At 36.0% G+C, this 18,071-nt stretch overlaps 1 protein-coding gene across 1 annotated transcript in view; it reads left to right on the top strand.

Annotated features, from left to right (window-relative positions):
- LOC136975674 (HORMA domain-containing protein 1-like) overlaps positions 1–18,071 on the top strand; it is a 185,771-nt gene that overhangs the window by 38,771 nt on the left and 128,929 nt on the right. Inside the window, exons 3-4 of the mRNA XM_067270779.1 lie at positions 70–170; positions 389–409. Coding sequence (XP_067126880.1) covers positions 70–170; positions 389–409 — 122 coding nt within the window. The remainder of the gene's footprint in view (positions 1–69; positions 171–388; positions 410–18,071) is intronic.

An 18,071-nucleotide genomic window follows, 5' to 3' on the forward strand; every position in this document is an offset into this window, starting at 1 on the left:
AATCTTTAAAGTTGATTAACTATTTTTAATTATTTAATAAGTATTAAACATTTTATTTTATTCGTTTAGATTTACGTCTAAAAATTTTAAGTGAAAATAATGAATGCCATGGTGCTTCTCAGCTTATTAGTTGGATTAAAGGAAGTTTTGATGCACTTGAAAAAAAATATGTAAGATTTAAATTGTATATTTTATAAACAGTTAAAAAAATAATGTGGAATTATCCTTTAAATAATTTAGTGATAAATAGTAAAATGTAACAAAATGTTATTTAGTTTTAATGTTGAAAAATATGAGTAATGTTCTTACAATTATAATTTTAGTTTTATGTAAATTTATCTTATAACTGATTAAAATAACTGATTGTTTTCTTGTTTTATATTTTCAGCTTCGACAGTTAATGATTGGAGTAAGTATATAATTTTTATTTTAATAATTTATATGATTATTTACTTTAAATTTAATTCAGTTTATAGAAATGTAGGAAATTGATATAAAGATAAATAACCAAATGTATCAAAATTGATAATTTATAGTCTAAATATTAATCACAGAATTATATCTGTAATCTTTTTATAAATGTGATGGTATATTTTCATCTATTTACAATTTTTTTTCTTTTATATGCTTTTCATTAATTGGAGTGATTTTGAACATGGCTGTGATCTTTTTTAATCTTTAAGACATATAATTATTAACTTTTTATTAATAAATTGATAGGATAATACAAAATTATAAAATCATATCACATGAATATTCAAAACAAAACATTATAAATAAATGATTATGATAAAATTGAACAAAAATGCCATTACACTAATTATTAACATCCACTTTATTATCAGTTATACTACTGATATCTAAACTAAAATCCTATTTTTTTCAAAGTGATAACATCAGAATTTAAGTAAACATTGTTTCATATATATTTGATACCATTCAAACTCTTTGTAATTGGAAATCATCATCTATTGTGTGAAACTAAAACTTAATAATATTTATTTTAAGAGTTTGATTTAGGTCCAAGATATTGCCATATTTGCATTTGAGAGCCTTAATTTTAGGATATACATAGTAATAATAATAATCATTAAATTTCATCATTTCAGTGTTTCTACTTACAATAAATTTGTGCAGATAATCTGCAGCAACAAATACCTCACAGAAAATTGCAAGAATAAAAATAAAGAACATTATTTTTGATCTGTAAGACTAAATATCTGCATCCATAATTTCCAGTATAATAAGTCCTGTTAATATATAGAAAGTACTAGTATACAAAATAAATTTTAAATAGAGTTAAAAAGGACACAAAGGCATAATAAATAAAAATGAGACCTTTGTATACATGCCCTATCATATACTCTAATGCTTCTGGGGCAGTAGTTGAAAGCAAGATTAATTACCAGTATGCAGTTTAGAAGTTTCCATCTCAAGCATTAAAATATTGTTTTTTCTGTTTCATGTCTGTTAACAAATTATTAGAGATACACAGGGATGTTTACAGAAAATTTTCTAGAGGAAAAAGCTTGAAGATCAATAATTTCATCAATAAATATGTGACCAAAGGATCGGCCCTGCATCAGCAATGCCTACATTAGGATTGACACCATTGTGACCATTAGGCCTGTTTGTTTTGCTCATAGCCACATATGTAAGTGGTTGGATTCAGGATGGAGGAGGTCTAATAACTTTATTTAACCAAAAGACCTTACAATGTTACAGTTTACAGCCATGGATCATGATGGGAGAGTCCATTCAGTCATGAGAGAGTTTACAAAATTGAGCACATGTCGATAAATACCTTGATTTGCTGTCTTGAGATGGTAGATTGGCACTGGATTGTCTCGATAACAGGTTTATTGGTACTGGGTCAGTTGGGTAGCAGGTAAATTGGTGCTGATGGTGAACGGTGGTAACTGGGATGGTTGGCAGAGTGTGGCGAGGTCACCTTTCACCAAGAGAGGATTGACAAACTCTCTGCTGTCATCATTTGTTTTCCTTTTTATTTGGGGTCCTCCCCCTCAATTCTAATGCCCATTTTTGGTCATGTTTGCTACTCCAATAGATGAATTTGGTGTTCGGTTCCCGATGAACAGTCATTTGAAAGATGTGTCACTTTTGTAAACAAAGCAGATCTGTGGGAAATATAGTGTCCCAAAAATATAGATAATCTATATGTTTTTATTTTTTTTAAATATTAAGTATTTTTTAACAATGCAAGTGGTTATTATTGTCTATTTATGGCATAATACAATGTTATATAATTGTTTTTACAATATTTGACAGTTACATAAAGTGTGAAACACAAAATACTTGTTTTATGATGTCCCAAAAATATAGATAAATTTAAAATTTGAGCAATAGTTCATAATATAAATTGATGAAAATTGTTTTAATATGAAATATAACTGCCATTATGTTTAATGACTTTAAAAATGCGATTAGATATTGATTGCATTGATTGATTGATAAATTGTAAGATTTCTGGGTCCATTTGAAACCGGCATTTAATGATTTCTTATTTAAACTCTGAAACTGTCATAAAATGCCTGTTATTAGCATAAATTTTTTGAGCAAGAATGCACCCACAAGTTCTCAATCAGATTTATGTCTGGGCTTCATGCTGGTCACTTAGTTGTTGAGTGTGAACAATGAATACTGGCATTGTCCTGCTGGAAAATCCAGTCAGGTCCTCCAATTTCTTCTCCAATAGGTATTAAATAATTTTTTAGGCTTTCTTGATAACTTTTAGATGTCTGTCTACCAGTTAAAATCACTAAATTTGATAAACCATTAAATCCAAAGCAGCCCCACATCATAACAGAATCATCACCTTTTTGCCTGCTAAAAAACTGCACTCCTTTTTGCTAATTTAATGCCAGTAATTAGGCTATTCAAATTAAATTTCTTTTCATCACTGAAAAGAACTGAGAGTTATTGGTCATTTCACAACATGTGATCTTTAGCCCACTGCATTCTTGCTAATTTGTGTTGTTTTGTTAGTGGTGGTTTTTTCACCATGGCAGAAATTTTATATGTGGAACTGCTGAACTTCTTTGATAAACAGTGCTTTTTGATATTTTTAATTTACTTTTAAACAGAATTTGACGAACTGATTTATCCTGTGTGATGCAAGATGCATAATTCGATTATCATCCCTTTCAGATGTGATTTGGGGTCTTCCTGATTGATGTTTAGAAGGTATTGGTGATGATTTTCTCAAAATTTTATAAATTTCAAGAGTAGATCTGTTCATTAAAACAACAATTTCCTTGACATGACAACCTTCTGCTTTTAATTTCCATATTCTTGCAATTTCTTCCATACTAAACACTCTTCCATGTGGCATTTTGAAAAATGTTTGATAACCTATAGATTATCTGCATAAAATTACAGTAAATGCCATGTCTTAGATGAATACAATCTGTTTCAACATGCTTCTAAAATTTCTAGGTTGTTGTGAGATACACTGGACGACAAAAAAAATAACGCACCATGAAGGACTTGTTGGATTTGAATAAAAATTGGTACGTGACATCATCATAGCTAGACAGGTATATGATTGCAACCATAAAGCAAAAACATACTTTATTTTGTAGTAATGTTCAATACAGTGCAGGCACTAATATCCCGTTGGGCCGTCTCTAGCGCAGATACAAGCTGTGATGCGCCTTGGCATGGAGGCATAAAGGTTGCGTATAATGTTCTGTGGCATATCTGTCCACGCATGATGCAACTGGGACTCAAGATGCGTCAGATCCCGCGGCTGTCACAGCTGGCGTCCCAGGTAGTCCCACACATGTTCGATTAACGATAAATCTGGAGACCGTGCAGGCCAAGGAAGTGTGGCAATGTTATGTAGGCATGCTTGGGAGACCACTGCGGTGTGTGGCCGGGCATTATCCTGCTGGAATATGCCTGTCGGAAGTCCTGCCACGAGGGGCAACACATGTGGCCGGAGGATGTATTGCACATATCGTTGGGCTGTGAGGGTAGTACGCATGACAACTAGAGATGTCCTACTGTCGTATGTTATGGCTCCCCACACCATAACACCAGGGGTTGGGCCCGTGTGCCGCCCCACAGTATAGGCTGGGTTGACACCTTGACCAGCGGGCCGCCATACCCTCACACGGCCATCGTGAGCCCCCAAACAAAAGCGGGATTCGTTGCTGAAGACAACACGCTGCCAGTCGGTAGCTGTCCATGATTGTCGTGCAAGACACCACTGCAGACGGAGGCATTTGTGGGTGGCTGTTAATGGTAGAACACATACTGGGCGTGAGGAGACCAATCCGCTTTCTACTAAGCGCCTGGAAATGGTGTGGCTGGATACATGGTTCCGTAACGCAGGTGCTACTGCTGCATGAATGGTAGATGATGAAGCTGTAGGCACTGTCCGTGCTTGACGTACAATGAGACGATCCTCCCGCCTGGTGGTCTGTCGATAGTGTCCAGAGCCTGTTTGCCGTTCATGCGTACCCCTACGTACCCACTGCTCATAACACATCCTAACAGTTCCATCAGAACGGTTCAGATGGTGGCCAATCCGGCGATATGATTATCCTCCTTCTCTCAATCCAATGATGTGGCCTCTCTCAAACTCACTTAACTGAGTGTAAGGCCATTGAATGTGTCATAAAGGCATGTCTTTCACTCAACGAAGTCACAACCATCAACACAAGAGCAGGACATATGCACAAGTCGTCACAGCGTACATCTTTATATCAGACAGAGGAAGCACTTTTCTATCCTCTGGTGGTGATACAACACAAGAACCTGATCCCAAAAGCTAATCATTTGCATATCTAGCTATGATGATGCAATATACCAATTTTTATTCAAATCCAACAAGTCCTTCATGGTGCGTTATTTTTTTTGTCGTCCAGTATATATTATGTTAGGGCTGACAAAAGGGATCTAGCCAAGGTTGTCATGTAAAACAAAAGTTTAACTCATGATTCCTGTTACAATCATAATTAATCACAAAAAACATTTAATGCATACACCAACAATGCCTTAACCTATATTAAAACTACAGAAGACTGGAATAAGAGGGAAGGAGGAGCAATGACAAGAGTTATGTGGAAGAAGAATCTCAATGCCTAAAGTGGTGGATTGTGGCAATGTTGTGTTCTTTGGTATTGCAAAACAAGAATGGTACAATGTCATAACAATCCTTTTTTCATCAGCAAAATCTTGTATGATTTTTGGAGTTTTTATGACCTGACAGTCTTTGTGTTTTTTTTTGCTCATTGAAAATAACTCCCTTTATTGTCCTTCTAAATGTGCAAAAATGTCTGTATTTTCCATCCACCCATTATATACTCTTTTTCCTCCAGTCACATTAGGTTTATTGCCAGTAAGCAAAAGAGAAAGAAAAAGTTCTAGAAATATCTACAAAGAATTAACTATAACTAAATATATTTACTTATAAACTTGATTCATGGCCTGCAACTGTCACTTATATTTTAACTAATGTTCTTTCTGATTTGAGTCACTTCTGAATAGATTGAGTGATTGAGTAATCAGTGATGCCCAAACTTTTTAATTGATAGTTGAAATTGAGTGTGAGGTTAACGAGCAGTATAAAGACAAAGAAACGAAATTGAGAGGAACAAAACACAATGAGTTTTATTTCTACGCTCGTAAATAAACAGGATACAGGGGATACCAACAACACCTTCTCCCACCGACAATACACGAGAGAGAATACCGAATCTGGTACAGAAATTTCCCCGACAATATCTCTTAAAATATAAACCTTAATCCTAGTGTACAATAAAAATCCCTGACAATATTACTTAAATTATAAAATTAAAACTATTATACAAAATAAAGAAATAGAAGTGAGAGAATATTAAGAATGGACAGGAAAGAGGGTACCCACGACTAGACGATGATGACAAAGCTACCGGCCGAAATATAACGGTGAAAACGGGGATCGGCGAACGCTTTCACTTTCTCTTTCACTCTCTAGAAAAACTCAAATCGTCCTCGTCCCTATCTTTCTGGCACTTGGCGCACTCGGGAAACACCACTATCGCTCCTTCCAACTTGAGTTCTCGCTCCAGAATGACCCACGTGTTCCTCTGTATTCCCTCAGGGCTACACTCCCTCTTTTGTTCTCAGGGGTGAGTCAGTCATCGAAATAACAAAGAAAGGGTAAGAACAATAGGTCCATTCCAGGAAGAATGGACAAATGGGTTGGGAAGAAAGGAATGAAGGAAATAAGAAAATATAAAATATAAAAACGATATAATTACACATAAAAATACATCTGAAATATGGCGTGTAGCCACATACGCCCCCCACAAAAGAAAAGTGGTCAAGTACCGTGATGTAATTTATGGTAATTGACTCTTTTATTTCGTAAATAGTAACCATGGTGGGGTATAGGAAGATCGATCGTTTTATTAATATCGTCATGAGGTTCATCAACACATTCCTTCTCCAAGCGTGGTACTTGGTCACAGCTCTGTCCCAACCTAGAACTGGTGGGAATGTGCTGGATGTAGATAGGTTCATCATTATCCTCTGAATCACTTACATCCGTTTCTTTTCCCATAGGATCTCCATGGTATCCTTTTCTCTGTCTGCAATTTTCTTTTATAGGGATAAAACAAGGTTTCAACCTGTCAGTATGAACAGAAATACGGTTGATACGTGAATTTCCCTCTAATTCGGCCGTCACCGGTCCCAACATTCTCGAAATGCGAAAGGGTCCAAGATATTTGGCTGAGAATTTACCATATCTCTTCCCTGTACCCTTCCGGAGTAGCCAAACCCTTTGCCCTGTTTTCCAATTGCTGCACGTCCGGTTATGATTGACCTGATCCCTATTATAAGAGTTTTTTACTCTACCCGATGTAAAGGCACTCTCGCAAATGACATTCAGTCTGTTAATCCACTCACTCCTTTCACCCTCATCCATGTCTACTACTGAGGTAGCATCAGGAAATGTCCAGGGAAGGCGCGGGTCGAAGCCGTATAATAAGAAAGACGGGGCTTCTCTCGTATAAGTGTGGGTGGTATTATTATACGCAAAAATGGCAGGGTTTACAAATAAATCCCAGTCCCTATTATTCCCTTTGGATATGCGTGATATCACCCCGCAAATAGATTTATTGAAATGCTCGCACACAGAATTCGAGCAGGGGCGATACGCAGTGGTCATGTTATGGCTAATATTAAGTAATTTGCATACTTCTTGAAATAAATTGGACGTAAAGTTTCTCCCACGATCGGATATTACAACTTCCGGACATCCATACCGGCATACAATATTATCGAAAATTGCGTCACTGACCGACTTAGCAGATTGGTCGCTAATAGGGATAATTTTGGCGTATCTCGTAAACACATCTATAATTGTGAATAAATATCTATTACCTCTCGGGGTTACACGGAGGGGACCGACGATATCAATTGCTATTTTTTGAAACGGGTAAGCAGCAATTTCAGTTTCTTGGTAAGGGGCGCGACGGCGATGTAGGTTAAATTTTTGACAAGTGGTGCAATTTTTGATGTACCGACGCACATGAGTTTTCAGGTTGCGGATGTGGTAATGCTTATCAACTAATTTACAGGTTTTCTCGGCACCGAAATGACCTGTAATGTCCGAGTCGTGAAACACTTTGATGACTTCATTAATCATGCTCTCTCCGACACAAGGACGTTTCCACAGGCGTAAGCCATGGTGGTCTGGCTTTACATGCATAAGCACATTACCTTCTAATTGGTACTCGGGACGTATCCTATTAGGGAATGCAGATAGGCTAATATTTTGATTTATGCGATTGTCCTTTAATTTTTTGAAAAATTCATCCCCACTTTGCGAGTTTACTATCCTCTGCCAAAAATTCTGTTTCGTAATGTTCATATTACAGATATGAGGGGTCCACAATTTAGATGGGGTCTCAGGGCGCGAAAGCCAGTCAGCGACTGGGTTCAGCTCACCCTTCACATGACACACGTTGTAGTTGTAATCAGATAGCTTCATCGACCATCTCATTAGACGTTTATTGTGGTTCTGCATTGCTTTAATGTAGGTTAACGGTTTATGATCCGAGTAGATGTTCACTTCATGACCCAGAATAATGGGTTTAAAGTGCCGGAGAGATAGAATTATAGACAGACATTCTTTTTTGATAGTAGAGTATCTAAGTTCTGTGCCATGGAACTTTCTACTAAAATATCCAATTGGTGCGAACTTACTATCTCTAATTTGACCTAACACGGCCCCAGCACATTGATCTGATGCGTCAGTGTACATGTGAAAAGGAATCGAAAAATCTGGGTGAATGAGAAGGGGGGATTTAGTTAATAAAACTTTAAAATTTTCGAAACTCTCTTTGCAACGCAAGTCCCAATTGAATTTTTTGCCCTTTTTTGTTAATTCCGTTAACGGGAGAGCAACTTTAGCAAAGTTCGGGATGAAATCGCGAAAGAACCCGACCATTCCTAGAAAGCTACGTACGCCCTTTACGTTTTTGGGAGGATTTACATCCTTTATAGCGCGAACATTACTAGGGTCAGGGAGTATCCCATCTTTATTTATCACATGGCCGAGGTAACACACCTCTTCCATTAGAAATTTACTTTTTTGAGGGTGTAGCTTTAAGTTGGCTTTACTTAATATATCCAGGACGTTATCGATTAACACGAGGTGTTCTTCGATGGTTTTAGAAAATAGGACTACATCGTCCTGAAATACAAAACAATTTATCCCCACGAACTGTCCGAGAAGGTTTGACATAACATATTGGAAGTATCGGCCACTGTTCTTTGCCCCTTGGGGTAATCAGCACATCTGATATTTTCCCCAAGGGGTGGAAAAAGCATAGATGTGTCTCACGGAGGGGTGTAAGGGGATCTGGAAATAACCAGATTTAAGGTCCAGAACTGAGAAATAACGGCTGCCGTGAAACTGACTGAGGATTTCGTCAACACGGGACATTGGGAACTCTTGGGGCTTAGTCACCTCATTGACACGCCGGAGGTTGAGGGTCATGCGCAGCTCGCCAGTCTCTTTTTCTATAACATGAACTGGGGAGTTCCATTCCGACGAACTCTCTTCAATTATTCCAGCTTCAATGTAAGAGAAGATTAGTTTCCTGAGTTCTCTGAGGTAGCACTCAGGAATTCTGTACTGCCGGATGTTTACCGGATGTTGGGAATCAATGAGGGGTTTATGCATAAACGACTGGGTGCCGGTCAGCTCCGTAATATTAGAAGCGAAGCAATTTGGGTATTTTTTAAATATATCATGAATTCTACTCTGCAGCTGTGCATCAAGACCTATTATGTTTGGTAGACTGACGGGATTAGAGCTGGAACAACTGAACACCACAACTTCCTTGCTCTGGGGGCTTAGAGAGGTTTCACGAAAAAGGTCCTTTATCCACTCGAGTAATTGTGGAACTTTGGTTAATATATCCACACCTAATATACCATCATACTCTAAACCATCGGGAAACCGCATACATGCCATCTTTATAGGGTATGGATGACTCTGGAAGTTTAAAGTGGCATTAAAAAGATATCTACAATTACTAACCACCCCACTGATACCCCTGATGCCAAAATTTGTATCTTCTATTCTTAATTTCTCCAATATGTCCCTAGGGACAGTATCAAACACGACCAGGTTACACAGCGAGTTCTCTGCACCAGTGTCCAATAAAAATTTTATATTATGACCGAGTATTTGGCCCTTGATAAGGGGAAGACCCTTACTCGACAAAAGTACATTTGAGGTCAGGTTGATTATGGTGTCGGGAGCATAGCACTGACCATCACTAGGCTCCTTAACTAGTTTAAATTTTGCTTCATTTGCTTTGGGCAGTTTCGGGCAAAATGATCTAATCCGCCACATACAAAACACGCACGTTGTTGATCCTTGTAGGTGCCTTTGTTCTGTGCACATACTAAGCGATTAACAGACTCAGTGAGAGTCTGTTAATCGCCTTAACCTGTTCCTCAAGACTTCTTATACGGTCATTCTCGTGACCTTTGCTTTCGACCGATGTGCCTTCGTCATGGCTCGGGTCCCCTTCTTGGTGTTGGAGAGCAAGGTTTACGCTCCTCCTCTCCCCGAGATTGCTACATTCGATCTCGATTTGCTCTTCTATTTCGGCAAAGTCGAAGGCCTCCTCCAGAGTTTTAGGGTTGCGCCTCAGTATATTCGATTTTGCTCGGGTGCACAGTCCCTTAACGAATCTTTCCAGGATAACGTTGTCTTTGATATTGGCAATATTACTATTATTCCTAATCGCTCTGGCGAAAAGGGTCTTCGTGCGTATTATATTCGCATTTTTCACCGGATGCTCGCCCTCTGGTGTTTAAAAACAAAACTATTCTATCTGGGTCGTTTGATTAATTCTTGTGTATTATCAGCAGTAAATATGAATAACAATAGAAAAAGCAAAGCTTTCTGTTGCGTTACAAATTGCAATTTCAAAGATTTACGGGAGCCTAATATAAGTTTTTGTCTATTCTCACACGAAAAAAAGATGATTATTCGGAAATCGGTCGGTTATATTTATGAGCTTCTCCGAATTGTGAAAGAGTGAATTAGACTTAAGAATTGGCAGTTTCCCGATTGTCCAACTTTACACGAACAAGTTATGCTGTCAATTTTAAAAGATATTTTCTTAAAGTTAAAATGCCAGTTATTTTGTGTGGGACACAGGGTCGGATTTAAGCATTTCGAAGCCCTAAGCTGAATGTAAGTCCCCTTACCAACCCTTCACAATTTTAGAAGTCAATTATAAAAAGAAAAAAATTAAATCAGACTATCTCTCTGATTCAATACGGTTATTGGAAGAAAAAGATGTGAGGTTTCACTAGTCTTCTGTTTTATAACTGAATTTAATTAAATTCTTATACCCATTCCTTTAAAAATCTTTTTTAAAATTGGTTTTATCATTTTTTTTTAAAAAAAAGACCTTACGCTAATTCTTAGAAAAAAAATTAACGAAATACTTTACTTTTTATTTTGTATAGTATGTTTTGTTGGTTTGTAAAAAAATGTTTATTACAAAATTCGACTTTAATTTTTTGTTTTTCTTGTACAAATGTTTGAGGCTCCTTGAAAGTCGAAGCCTAAGCAAAAATTTACATAGCTTTTTACTTGTAAATCTAACCCTGATAGGCAATGTCAAAGCTGATGTTTTTAACACAAAGGGCACAAATATGCATAAAACAATCTCGCTCACTTACTTCGATACCACATAATGACGTATCCCGCTTGCAATAATTGTTCTGCTACTATAAAATTTCTCGATAAACAGCTACAAGCAGCATATATCATTATATCGGGCAGTAATATATGATTAATTTTACATTACTAGTTACAAGCGACCCAGATAAAGTAGCCATTTTGTAAAAATTCAGCGCCCTCTATAGTTCATGAAAAACGTGAATAGTCCATGACAGACTCATGCATTCCTTGTTTCACACTTAAAAGTTGATCTATTAGGTTTCTCTCTTTAGGAGTTTTTCTCTCAAAACACTTTACAAGGTCACGCTTCACATCTTCAAACGAAGATGGGTACTGCTCGAGAAGGCAGAAAAATGTGTTTAGTGGCTCTCCCTTCAACTTAGCTTGGAGGACCGCGATTTTTACATCATCCCTCCACTCGGCTAATCTCGATATATTTTCAATTGTTTGAAAAAATTGATTTATGTTGACAGAGTCGTTTTGGGTGTTGGAGAAAGTGGGGATCATCCCCAAGAATCCAGTGACCACGAGGGGTGGGCTTGAAGCCGATACATCACCAACCATCGTACTTTCTGCAGGACTGTTTGAGGCCATGATGCTATGACGAAAAAAAACGGATACAGATGAAATTAAGTGGGATATAGGTGTTACAACGAGTAAGACAAATTGTTATTGTTGGTATCCTGTCGCGGACGCCATTGTGAGGTTAACGAGCAGTATAAAGACAAAGAAACGAAATTGAGAGGAACAAAACACAATGAGTTTTATTTCTACGCTCGTAAATAAACAGGATACAGGGGATACCAACAACACCTTCTCCCACCGACAATACATGAGAGAGAATACCGAATCTGGTACAGAAATTTCCCCGACAATATCTCTTAAAATATAAACCTTAATCCTAGTGTACAATAAAAATCCCTGACAATATTACTTAAATTATAAAATTAAAACTATTATACAAAATAAAGAAATAGAAGTGAGAGAATATTAAGAATGGACAGGAAAGAGGGTACCCACGACTAGACGATGATGACAAAGCTACCGGCCGAAATATAACGGTGAAAACGGGGATCGGCGAACGCTTTCACTTTCTCTTTCACTCTCTAGAAAAACTCAAATCGTCCTCGTCCCTATCTTTCTGGCACTTGGCGCACTCGGGAAACACCACTATCGCTCCTTCCAACTTGAGTTCTCGCTCCAGAATGACCCACGTGTTCCTCTGTATTCCCTCAGGGCTACACTCCCTCTTTTGTTCTCAGGGGTGAGTCAGTCATCGAAATAACAAAGAAAGGGTAAGAACAATAGGTCCATTCCAGGAAGAATGGACAAATGGGTTGGGAAGAAAGGAATGAAGGAAATAAGAAAATATAAAATATAAAAACGATATAATTACACATAAAAATACATCTGAAATATGGCGTGTAGCCACAGAGTATAAGTCATAGATAGATTAAGACCAAATTTGTTTAATAAATTTATTTGAAATATCAAAGATTGTCTGGAATACTGACATGTTTTCAAAACAGTTAAACAAATTGAAGAAAATCTAATCCTTATATTTAAGGAGGACTGAAAAAATATGAATGCCACCGAGTTTTTCCACTGAATGTCCATCCTTATCTTTGTTTGGGCAGTTATACCAAAAGGCATTTTTGAAGCTAGAGGAAATTTCATCGTCTGACTTTCATCTTTTTTTCAGCAGGTTGATGGCAGATGTGTGGTCCATTAAGAAGACTTCTCCATCATAATCCAATAGGATTATGTATGAATGTCATCTTATGTAAACAAATTGATGATCTATAGATTTATTTACTTATGCAGCTTCTCCAGCACTTGACACCTGGCTTTTGATACCATGTTAAAGTTTAATTTTTTTTATTTTTATAAAATTATATTTTGGAGAAATGCTGCCTATGCTTGCTTTGCTGTTGCCTAGAATTGGCTCTGTATACATACTGATTTGTATTGTCTAATTCACATTGTGTGCAAGGTTTAACTGTACTATGATGCTTTGTCACTTGTACTTTTAACAGTGGTCTGCTGCAAAGACTGGTGAGTGCAATGGTGGTTTGAATCATTAGTCTCATATGAGTGGAAAGGAGAAAAAATTTTATTTTTATTTTTACTAAAAGTATGAAAACTACCAGTTCTACAATTTAAATTTATACTTATATGGTGACTGACTTTAGTTTACTTCAAAAAGTTTTAATTATTAAAAAGTGGGTATTATTAGCTGGTCTAGCAGGAGATTTCCATTGCTCTTTTGGATCCTCTGGCTGTGCTATTGATTGAACCATTCTGATTGATTCAGATCTGTTTGGATGATAGTCTTTTTTACTACCTCAGTCCTCTGACTTTTGATGCTTATTAGAAATTTGAACTATTTCATATGTTAGAAGATTTGATCCCAATTGATATTATAATGTATTACAGTACAAATATCAAATAATTAAAGATGAAATTCTGAAATGTTCAAAGAAAATTATATTTAAACTTTATAAATTGTTTGATTATTATAAGAAATTCTTAATGAATTTAAATCTCAAAGATGAGAAAAAATAAAACAATATCATTATAAATAAGCAATTATTTATTGTGACATTGGCACAATGCTGGGCTGCAATTTTTATCCATATGTTTAATTTATTTAATTTAAAACATATGCTCTTTACTTCAAATTTGTAGTGGCTTGTCCCTGTACATCATACTTTTTCTTTGACAATAGAATCATGCTGTCATTTATCTAACCACTTTCAGGGAAAATTTTTGAATTGAAATGACATGACTTGTGGTTTGCATTGGAAGTTCGTCTATAGTTAATTTGGGCCTTCTGCCCCTAAGCTTTCCATATCTTGTCATGAATTCCATTTATCTATCACCATTCTTGAGATTAAGAAAAGACAGGCAGACGGATGACAGTGAGAATTTATAGGTTTGCAGTTTTTTCAAATTGCAGCCCAACAATTTCAAGAGTCTATCTAAACACATTTTCAGTTTATAATCTGTTGCAATTCAGTAAACATCATTTAATGCATAGCTAGTGTTAGATGAAAAATTTTCTTATTATTAATGATTTTGACAGGTTTCTGCTAGTATTTAAGTTTTATTCAATTAAAGTAAAATCAATGAACACATTTTAAATTTAAAAATCATCAGTACAGCAAGTATTTTCTGGGTCTCTCTGTGGGTGATTTGCATCTACTTGTTCTCTGGTACCATGAGGTTTCTTTCAGTTTACATCTGAGTGCCAAGATGGCAATTTAGCATTCTTAAGGCTGACCAACTTTGACTGGCAGGGCTTCAGATTAAGGGTGACAGTAGTGGTGGCCTGTTTTGTGGCAATTGCCTTGTTCTGGGCTTTGCCAATAAAACTCTTAAGTCCATCAACAGTTTGATGTTAAAGTTTACTCTTCTTTTTGTTGGTAGGTTTCTTCAGAAATCTGTCAATTGGCACTGAGCAATGAATTGGATGGTTAGAATCACATTTTAGTCTCATCATGGAGTAACAATAAAATAAAAGCAGAGATTAGTGCTAAAAGTTGGTAGATGGTACTGTGGTCAATATTGACAAAACTGACTTATTTAAAAGCTTTTATTGTCTTCTTTTTAATGTTGTAAAGAACATACATTTATTTCACCAATCCATACTTTTTTACTACAGTTTGTTTGTTTTGTTTGTATACGGCCACATGACACAATCTGCCAGGGGAAGATACTTCCTGGGAGGACTTTCTATAGGAAACTGGTTTTTGTTTAGGTGTTATAAATGTGAAGAAAATCCCAGAAAACTTTATGTGGCCTACCTGTTGGAAAGGCATGAACCCACAATCAACTACCAGTGTTTAGTGGTTTTATCTAATCAACCACTGGTTGGCCTTGTCTATTACAGATTCAAAAAATTAAAATAATTTAGTTCAAAAATAAAAGGAATTCTTAATAGATTTAGCCAATAAAATAAATTTTTTATCTAAATGGATAGTAAAATAAGAGTTAAAATTAATGTATAATTAGCAAAAATAAAGAATGAATTCAGAATAGAGTGAGCAACAGATTGTTCTAAAAGTTAAAAAGAAATTAAATTGCTAGATGGTATGTGGGCACGCTGCCTTCCTATAGACTTAACATTGTACTTTTGTCACTCCACCATCCCCAAACCATCGCACCTTTTTCAAATCTCTCTTCAGCCTCGTCATCTATGAGACAAGAGCTTTATTTTATTACCTGAACCATGCTTGTACCCTCAGCCATTCTCTCAAACAAAGCTGAACAGTTTTTAAGGCTTACCAAATTAATATATAGATTTCATGCTCTTAAGTTGTTGTTTGTAAGATATTGTTTTGTTTTTAATTCATTATAAAGTTGTTATTCTTATAAAGGTTAAAGGTTAGTATATGGAAAATTATAGACATTTTAATACTATTTTTATGAGAGAAACTTTTTAAATTTGTTATGTAATAATGTACTTTTAAATAATTCGTTTATATACTAAAAATATTGTAAATATTAAAAGGCTGTAAGTCTGGACTATATCTTTAATTAATTTAATATTTAAAATCTTTATAATATTGATAGCTTTGGATGCATTGCTGCTACTAATTTGTATCAGAATAGGGGAAAAAACTTTTATGGAAACTTGAAATAACCTACATACAATTTATATTTATGTAATGTAACATACAATAAATTTAAAACAATAACAACAATAATAGTCTAAATTGAGTTTGTTGACACTGGTGGAGATCGGGGACTTAAAATTTAACTTCTCTGACACCGATGTGAGTTTGCCGAGTTACAGAGGGATCAGTTAATCCCGTATCAGAAATGGTCTAGGGTCAGTTTGCATGTGGGTGGTGGAGTCGGAAGCAGAGATGACACATGTCTTTACAAAATCTGTTTATTATAGTAGATAATTGCTTACATGGATATTGACAGGAAGTTCATCATTGAAAGGTTATTTGACTATCTGTCACAGTTTGTAGGGAGTGAGGAGTTTGATATGTCGGTTGATTCTTGCGCTGAGGGTTCATTGATGGCCCCTGGACAGAGATGATGATGGTAAGGTGGCCTGTCCAATTGTGTGCTTATAGAAGTTGGGATGCAACAGGACAGTCCAAGGCAGAAGCAACACAGATTTATTGAGCATTTGGATTGGCAAAGAACTGCATTTTGATCTTGAGATTTGGGATTTTTATAGTTTTCTCTCTCTCTCTGTCTGCCTTTTTGATTGGCCCTACATCTCTCATTTTGTTTTCCAATTTGTTGCTTGCCTGTCTCCAGGTGAAAATAGACCTGTTTGGGTTTTGAGAAAGGTCTGCTTTGGAGAGTTTACTTGATACCTTCCATCAACTCTGACTGGGAGATGTTGATGAAACTATGAAACCTGCACTTGTATCTTACTCCGCTATTGCCTTTTTTCTGATGTTTTAGAATTTCAATGATCTAATGCGATGTCCTTTTGTTAGACTAGATGTTGCTTGTTGGAGAGATTAGTAAAAACTAGTTAGACTTGCGTAACTGGTTATATAACAAAGAAACAAAGAATACACAAAATTACACTGTCTTGACTCACGGAAGGTCAGCACTAGAAAGGAGAGAGTGTGAAACTAGGTCACCGTCACCAACGGTTCCCTGAGGGGTCAACAGCGCCACCAACCTTTTATTATGTAATGGAAGAACATTTACAAAACATCGCAACACAATGCATTGTATGTAACGATGTCATATAACATTTGACAATAATTTTGATCGTTGATTCCAACACACCCCCTCAATAATTGATCATTAATACAATTCAATATCATGAGTTAATTTCTTAACCTTATTTGTGTCTAGCAGATTTGTTAACAAGTTGGCCATCAACCGTTGACTCGGGCAATAGATTACAGTAATTTCTCCTGAATTCTTTAAATCACGTACAAAATGGTATTTTGTGTCAATATGTTTTGTGCGCTGTTGTGCTTTTCCTAATTCTAAAAGTCAAATACAACTTTGATTGTTTTCATCTTTCTTAATTTTATATGCCCATCTGCTTCCTACTGCAGTTTTACCTGGAGGTAATTTCGTAGTTTTCCATGTGCCGTTATGCTTCATGGCTGCTGTTTCCTTATCCATGGCTTTGCTCCATTTTTTGGAATGTTTGCCTGTGATTCCTCACTATATTCTCTTGATTCTACTGCATCCTCTGTCACTGATAAATTTATTGTTTCAATTAACCTTATGGGAAGTGCTCCTGTAGTAGTTCTTTCTGATCTCCTTAAATGTATGCCAGTTTCTTTTATTTCTTGTTCCCTTGTTTTCGTTTCACATTCTTCTTTTAAATTAGTATTATTAACTATTGTAACTTGTTTTGAATTTTCATTATTATCTGTATATCAATTTCGAAGTCTCTGTGCTTGACATTTTCCAGAAAGTGAACATTTCTGCTTATTGTTATCTTATCAGTTTTTGTGTCAACTAATCGATAATCTTTCGATGCTCTCTCGTACCCTACAAAAATTAATTTTGTGGCTTTAGGTTCAGTTTCTTTTGTGTTTCTTTGGGTTTAATAACATAGACCAAGAATTCAAAAATTCTTATATGCAAGAGGTTTGGCTTCTTTCCATGCCATTTTTTGTATGGTTGGACTGTAACAATGGTTGGACTTCATGCCGATCATTGAATAAGCGAGAGACCAGAAAATTAACATATGGGCATTAAACTATGTGCAAATATCACTATAAATACTAGTGCTTTTGACGAAACTATTTCAGTCTTCGTCAGGCAGATAATAACGGTTAAAATCCTTTCTTGAACCAAAAATTTTTTAAATTAAACTAATGGCATTAGAACTTTGGAACAAAAC

Source organism: Centruroides vittatus, unplaced genomic scaffold, assembly GCF_030686945.1.
Source record: "Centruroides vittatus isolate TY-2023 unplaced genomic scaffold, ASM3068694v2 contig_377, whole genome shotgun sequence".
Taxonomy (NCBI): domain Eukaryota; kingdom Metazoa; phylum Arthropoda; class Arachnida; order Scorpiones; family Buthidae; genus Centruroides; species Centruroides vittatus.